Source organism: Clupea harengus, unplaced genomic scaffold, assembly GCF_900700415.2.
Source record: "Clupea harengus unplaced genomic scaffold, Ch_v2.0.2, whole genome shotgun sequence".
Taxonomy (NCBI): domain Eukaryota; kingdom Metazoa; phylum Chordata; class Actinopteri; order Clupeiformes; family Clupeidae; genus Clupea; species Clupea harengus.
The window spans coordinates 15,001-22,329 of record NW_024880529.1 but is presented as its reverse complement, the minus strand read 5'-3'; the positions used below and the strand labels follow the sequence as shown (position 1 = coordinate 22,329).

The following is a 7,329-nucleotide window of genomic DNA, read 5'->3' as shown; positions in this document are numbered from 1 at the left end:
GTGTGTGAGTGTGAGTGTGTGTTTATGTGTGCATGTTCAGAGTGTGAGTGTGTGTGTGTGTGTGGTGTGTGTGTGTGTGTGTGTGTGTGTGTGTGTGTAGGTGTGTGTAGGTGTGTGTGTGTGTGTGTGTGTGTGTGTGTGTGTGTGTGGTGTGTGTGTGATTGAGTGAGAGACTCACGTCTGTGATCTGCGGCGTCCGTGCAGGAGTGGTCTGGGCGGCGTGCTTGCTGCAGGCCTTCATGGCAGCATCTCGTCGGGCCTGCTCCAACAGCAGCCTGGCCCTCTCTTTCAGCTCCTCCTGCCGAGACAGCACCTTCTGTGGGCAGAGGAGGGCAGAGCAGCATGGGGTGGAACGAGAACGAGAATGAGAAAGAGCTGCAGTAAAAACAGGACAAAACCTTAGGGAGAGAGGTTAAAGGTGAACAGGAGGAGGAGAGGATCTTGAATTTTCTATCCCGGTGTTTTTCATGCCACTAAGTGTAATGGCTACTGTGTCTATTCTTGCTATAGGTCAGTGACGTTGCATTATCAGAGTTAGTGTGTGTGTGTGAGAGAAACCTGCCACTTACCTTCTCCTCAGGGGGGCTGGGAGATGGGACAGGTGCAGCCTCCTAAAATGAAGAGCAAGAGATGATCAACCAATCAGAGCAGCAAAAGTAACAAAAAGGCCTCAGACCGTATATGTGTGTGTGAGTGTGTGAGTGTGTGTGTGAATGTGTGTGTGTGTGTGTGAGAATTTATTTATATAAATAAGCGCAACATATTTATGTACAAGCAGGATTAGCATCTATGCTCAGAAGTTTTAGCGTGGGATATCGCGCCCTATCGCCGATGGCTTTCTCATTACTGGGCTCAACGAGCAGAAGCTCCCTGCCAGAGCAGCGGCAGCGGTGGCACCGGCACCGGGAGAGCGATGACAGGCGCCGAGCAGATAGCGCCGCGGCTCCCACGCCAGCCTGGCACGCTATCGCAGCGCCCATCGCCAGTAATCCACGGCGGAGAATAGAGGGCGACAGCTGCCGTACACACAGGGAGTTACACACTCCACCCAGGGAGGAGGGGAGAGTGCGACACGAGCCGATGGCCGGGGCGCGGGGCGACATCAGGGTGAGTAGTCGTCACGGTAAAGATCCTGCGCCTCGGTTACCTTAGCAACGGCTTCGTCTTGGCACAACACGAAAATAAATAAACACGTAAATAAATAAATAAGCCCCACATCTGTCTGAGATTGGGGCGAGCTGTTGACGGCAGAGCTCGGTGCGGAGCGGAGCGGCTCCAAAACGACTGTCTGATAAAGCAGTGGCGGCCGCGGATGAGAAAATTCCTCTCCGGCGCGGGTTAGCAGATGAGAGGCTCTCAAGCGGAACCGCAGGCGAGCCGGGGAGAATATTACCATCGGCGCGCAGAAAAGGAAAACATAATGAAATGTCAACATTACAGCGCTGCTGTCAGAGGGTTGGAGGCTGCTTCAGGAGCACCACTCCCAGACAGAGCACCCCACGCTAACTAAACGGGGTGGGGAGGGTTAGAGGTTAAGGAGGGGGGTGGGTTTTGGGGGGTGCGGAGGCCTACCTGTGTGAGTGTTGGCCTGGCGGCGGGGGTGTCGGTGTGGTTCTGGGGGACGGCGCGCTGCTCTCCGACGTGGTGTCCGACTCCGAGTGCCTCAGACTGGCCCTCTTCTTCTTGATGAGGTCGGCGTCGCGGTTGTAGGTGAAGCCCAGCTTGTGGGGCTGTGAGGGCCCCAGCTGGTGTCTCGGGGAGCTCTGCTCAGGGGCCCCTCTGTTGGGCTCGGCGGGCCACTGCGGCGGCCCCTTGTCTGCGTCCCTGTCTGAGGGGCCGCCGTCGCTGGCCTCGTGCTGCCGCCTCTCCACCCTCTGGGGCAGGTCGCCCATGTCCAGCGTGTCGGCCTTCAGCAGCTGCTGCCGCGGCTCTGGCGAGGGTCGGCTGGCGCCGCTAGCGTCTGCGCCGGAGACGGCCGCCGTCCTCGGGTGGGTCTGGGGTGCATGTCGGCCGTACGGGCCGAGGGGCACCGGAGGGACACCGGACGCTCGGCAGCGGCGGGCATGGCCAAGGAGGAGGCCGGGTTGCTGGAGAGCACCCTGGCTGGCACGGCGGAGGTCGCAGACACCTCCTCCTCCTCCATCGCCTCTGCCTCCTCCCCATGCCCCTTGCCCGCCCCGTTGGTCTCGGCGGTGGGCTGCTGATCGTCGTGGGTCACCCCGTGCAGCTCGGCGTAGAACTTCTCCTGGTCGATGGAGCTGTTGGTGTCGGTCTCGAAGTCGCCCACCTTGTAGGTGCTGCGGCTGCTGTTGGCCTCGATCTGCACCACGTTGAGCTCCTCGCCGCTGAAGTGGGCCCGGATCTGGTACAGGTAGGTCATCACCGTCAGCTTGTCCGGGATAGCCAGCAGCACCATGTCCGAGGGCTCCAGCAGCCGCGAGATGCCCAGGCTGGCAAAGCCATCGTAGGCCTGCGGAGAGAGAGAGAGCAATACGCCACAATTACAACTCCAGTCAATGCTCTCAGAACCTACAACTAACGGGCCGGATCAGTTTTCTGTTAGTATGGAAGCAAACATTGTTTGAATAAAACTGACTAAATACTGAGTTTATATGGGTGGGGATTAGAAGTTCTTTTGGGGTCAGAAATGGCATTTTTAGCACATGTATGATTACACACTTCGGTAGAGGTCTCATAACAGTCAACATGGTTTTAGGACACACAGATGCCCACAGGCTGCATATTGCTGTGAGTTTTTAAGACATCATGTTTTAGTCGATTAATCCCTAATTTAAGGATTATAGCAAACACAGAAACCATATACCCATAAAGCATAAACAACTCTCACACAATCAAACAGTAGATGCGGTCAAAACAAGACGCATGCGAAGTATGACTAAGGCTGTCACTAAAGTAGGAAAACAGGTATTTCCAGGTAATTAAAATAATTAGTTGAAGAAAAGTACAACAGTTAGCAAGACGTGTGAGAGCGTGTATGTATGTGTGTGTGTGTGTGTGTGTGTGTGTGTGTGTGTGTGTGTGTTTCCCTCAGAAAGAAAGCACACACCAGCACCCATAACAATGCGGTGTTCCAACAGGCCCTGCTCCTCAAAGACTCTCCCCTCGCAGGACAGGCACAAACACGGATCCAGAGGATGAGCCGTGAGAGCAGCTGACTTGAGCTGGCACGTGTACGCATGTGCGTGTGTATGTGTGTGTGTGTGCGCATGTGTATGTGTATGTGTATATATGTGTATGTATGTGTGTGTATGTGTGTGTATGTGTGTGTTTGCGTGTGTGTGTGTGTGTGTTTGTCCGTGTGTGCGTGCATGTCTGCACGCATGTGTGTACACGTGTGTGTCTGCACAAAGTGTGTACACGTGTGTGTGTGTGTGTGTGTGTGTGTGTGTGTGTGTGTGTGTGTGTGTGTGCACGCAGTGTGTACACGTGTGTGTGTGTGTGTGTCTGCGTGCGTGTGCGTGTGTGTGTGTGTGTGCGTGTGTGTGCGCGTGCGTGTGCGTGCGCGTGTGTGTGCGCGTGTGTGTACTGGGGGAGGTGGGATGGCGTCTGACTGGATTTGGAATAGGACAATCAGGGATCGGCGGGTGCGAGTCTGCCACTGACAGGTAATGTCAAGGATGGTTCTCCAAGATAAGAAAGTGAGATATAAAGAAACAGTGAACTAATCCGTGCTGGGGCCTTATCATGGCACATCAACCTTCTCCTTTCTAGCCGGCGTGTAATTGCACTGATTTGTCCTGATGAGAAATACAGGCAGATAATCAGGCAGAAAAACTCAATCCCTGATCACTTGATAGATGTGGTAAACGGGGGAAAGGGAGAGGAGAAGAGGGGGGGGGGTTAGGGAGTAAGCATCAGTGTATGTATTTGGGACACACACACACACACACACACACACACACACACACACACACGTGAGTCAAACAACCATCATCTTGATGACTGAGGACGGGGCGGAAAAAGGTTTCTCTCCTTTTCCTTACAAGCTTGTGAAAGAGCTCCCTTCATCCCTGCTTACTTTGTGTTGTCCTTTTTTGACCCCCTTCCCCCCTTTTTCTCCCTCTCCCTATCACTCTCTTCTTTCTCTCCCTCTCCCTATCGCTGCTTGTATCAGCAGCCCTGAGCAGGCGTGGGGGTAATTCCAACCTGTTGACGAGCGCGGGCATTGTCTGGCCTCGGCGGTCCCGGCCGGACCCGGTTTATCAGGGTCTGCCACCTCTCCTCAACAGTGGAGGGGAGCAGGGGTAAATCAAAGGCTAAGCCGTTTCTCCTTTTACAATTAATTATAACTTCTCCCACTCTCTCGTTCTCTCGTTCCTTCCTTCCTTCCTTCCGCCTTTCTCCCTCGTAACCTTACTCACTTGTTCATTCTGGGCGTGAACAAAGGGCTGGTGGAGTCGGAGCCCTTTACAAAGTCCAAGATGGAGAACAGAGAGAGCAGAACAGTGTGTGAGCAAGGGAGGTAGAAAGAGTGTGTGTGTGTGTGTGTGTGTGTGTGTGTGTGTGTGTGTGTGTGAGAGAGAGAAAGAGAAAGAGAGAGAGTGGATATATTTAAAAAGTGAAAGGGTGTAAAAGAGGAGTCTGCAGTTACAGGCTGTCGTCTAACGTTAAGTTCTCTCCTCCTCACCCCTCCCTCGCCCCCCCCCCCCCCACCCACCCGGTTCCTCCCAGAGAAATAGTGTGTGTGTGTGTGTGTGTGTGTGTGTGTGTGTGTGTGTGTGCTCCTCCCAGAGAAAGAGTGTGAGATAAAGGACACTGTAAGAGCCCTGATTGGGTTTCTAACACTTATTCAGAGGGGCAAAGTGTGTTTGTATTGTTCCCTTCTCACCAAAAGTATGCTCCTGAAGAGAGAGCGACAAGCAGGCATCTCAATGGAGGGGGAAAGAAAGAAAGACAGACAGAGAATGAAAGAGAGAAAGGAGGAGGGGAGGGGAAAGGGGGAAGGGCGGGGGGGCGGGGGGGTGGGGGGGTTGTCGCTCTTGGTACTGTGGTATTATTGCAGGTCGGCGTTCACAATGAGGTGACAGAGCGTCTTTTGGAGCAGCGTATCGGCGGGGCTCAATCATACGTCTCAGGTGTGGGAAATAATATCATGACACTAAAAACGCAGGGATTTTTTTTTTGTTTGTTTGGTAAAACACGACAGGAGCTTTCTGGGTATCAGGATGAGAAAGACGAGTTATGGCTTAGAGCTGTTGTTTCCAGGGCAGTTTACTTTCTCTTTCGGAGGCAGACTATTTGTGTACCCCCCCCCCCCCCCAACCCCCCCCCAACCCCACCCACCTCCCCTCCCCAACTGAATGCGATGAGGAGCATTTTGTTTTGGGGCTGAGAAAGCCACAGTCTATGACTGACTGACTGACTGACTGACTGACTGAAAGACAAGGTGACTGACAGGTGTCCATCGCTGTCAATCAGCAGGCAAGCCCGCAGGCAGGCAGGCAGTCAGGCAGAGAGGCAGGCAGTCAGGCCTCTGCAAACATTTTTCAGTTAGTTTGGAGCAGGAACAAATTCACCCAGATCAGATATCATGGGAAATTACTACCGTTTTCTCTTCTTACAAACACACACACACACACACACACACACACCAATCTCCCTCTCGCTCAAACACACGCACACACTAATTCAGTGATAATGCATCTCTTTCACAAGGACATATGAAGAGAAATGCATTCTCTTCCTGGCCACTATTGATTGTTCTTATCTCTCATATTTCAATGGCGTCGAGGATTATGGCAATCACTTCTCATATAAAAGGTGGGGCGGTGGGGGGTTGATTCTATCAAATGAACAAGAATTGATGTGTGTGTGTGTGTGTGTGTGTGTGTGTGTGTGTGTGTGTGTGTGTGTGTGTGTGTGTGTGTGTGTCTGCATATGTGTGTGTGTGTCAGGGGAGCAGGCCCTTAACCTCTGTGGTCCCTGCAGCAGTCACCTGTGACTGTGGCCTTAACCAGGCTCTCAGTTTACCCCGCTGAGAGCAGCGTCCTGTCATTCAGCTCTGGATGTGTGTGTGTGTGTGTGTGTGTGTGTGTGTGTGTGTGTGTGTGTGTGTGTGTGTGTGTGTGTCTGCTTAATTGGGTGGGAGTGGGGAAAACGTCAAAAACGACAGAGCACCCCCACCCACCCAATTCACCCCAACCTTCCTTCTCCTCCTCTCCTATCTGCAAGAACCCCGCCGCCCCCCCGCCCCCCCCCCCCTCCCCTCACACTCTCTCTCTACGGCAGCCATTGTTGCCACTGAGGCATTCATTCCAAACAAGGGCAGCGGGGGTTATCAGTCAGTAGAGTGTGTGTGTGTGTGTGAGAGAGCCGGAAATCAACCTGCAGGAAGCCAACTGACACACTCAATGTAGCCATCAGGCCCAGGGGGGGGAATGAGGGAGGGAGGGAGGAGGGAGGTGTGGAATGGGGTGATGAAAGAGGGAAGAGAGAGGACGTGGGGGACAGAGAAGGGGGGGGGGGGGACAATAAACAATATAGAGTCCCGCTCGGGAGGGAGGCTGAGGTGTGTGTGTGTGTGTGTGTGTGTGTGTGTGTGTGTGTGTGTGTGTGTGAGGGAGGCTGAGGGCCAATGAGCAGCACTCAGCTGGGGACAGGGGAGCGCTGGGAGGAACTTCTGTTATTTGTTGCGAGAGTTCATGACAACTTGCTTACACTCCTCTGGATTCTACCGAGGATGTGTTATACTTTTGAGAGAAAGTGGGAGAGTGAGAGAAAGAGAGGCAAAAGAGAAAGAGAGAGAGAGCGAGAGAGAGAAAGAGAGGCAACAAAGAGAGAGAGAAAGAGAGGCGTAGAGAGAGAGAGAGAAAGAGATGCATAGAGAGAGAGAGAGAGAGAGAGAGAGAGAGAGAGAGAGAGCGAGCGAGAAGGAGGGAAAAATCCCCTTGGCGGGATTGAGCACAAATCCTTCCAACCGGGTTAGCTAATATACAAAACACTCCCCAAACATATGCAGACACCCACATGGAGTTTGCTTCTGAGGCACTCACAAAAGCGTGGCGGGGCCGACGCGTGTAAGCAAGTAAGCAACGGAGAGAGAGAGAGAGAGAGAGAGAGAGAGAGAGAGAGAGAGAATGAGAACCCGTGCCTGGACGCACACACGCTAGCTACAATCGCACGCACGCGGGTTCAGGGGAGAAAAAAAAAAGGAAAAACACACGAAACGAAAAGGATGGCTAATCTCCGCTGGCATGACTCGCCGCACGCTTTCGTGGAGCCGCCACTGCTGCTGCCGCCGCGCTTCTTCCTCTTCTTCTTCTCCTCCTTTCTGCGCGGGGCTGAGAGCGATAGGCAGCGCGACGCCTC

General features: G+C 53.5%; 1 protein-coding gene across 1 annotated transcript in view; it reads right to left on the bottom strand.

The window, feature by feature from the left end:
* Nucleotides 1-178: 178 nt before the first annotated feature.
* Nucleotides 179-7,329, bottom strand: part of LOC122132334 (EH domain-binding protein 1-like) — a gene marked incomplete at both ends in the record, with an annotated part of 10,265 nt that continues 3,114 nt past the window's right edge. The window contains 4 exons of the mRNA XM_042707133.1: nucleotides 179-398; nucleotides 570-611; nucleotides 1,573-1,994; nucleotides 2,042-2,470. Of these exons, the coding sequence (XP_042563067.1) occupies nucleotides 179-398; nucleotides 570-611; nucleotides 1,573-1,994; nucleotides 2,042-2,470 (1,113 nt within the window). The remainder of the gene's footprint in view (nucleotides 399-569; nucleotides 612-1,572; nucleotides 1,995-2,041; nucleotides 2,471-7,329) is intronic.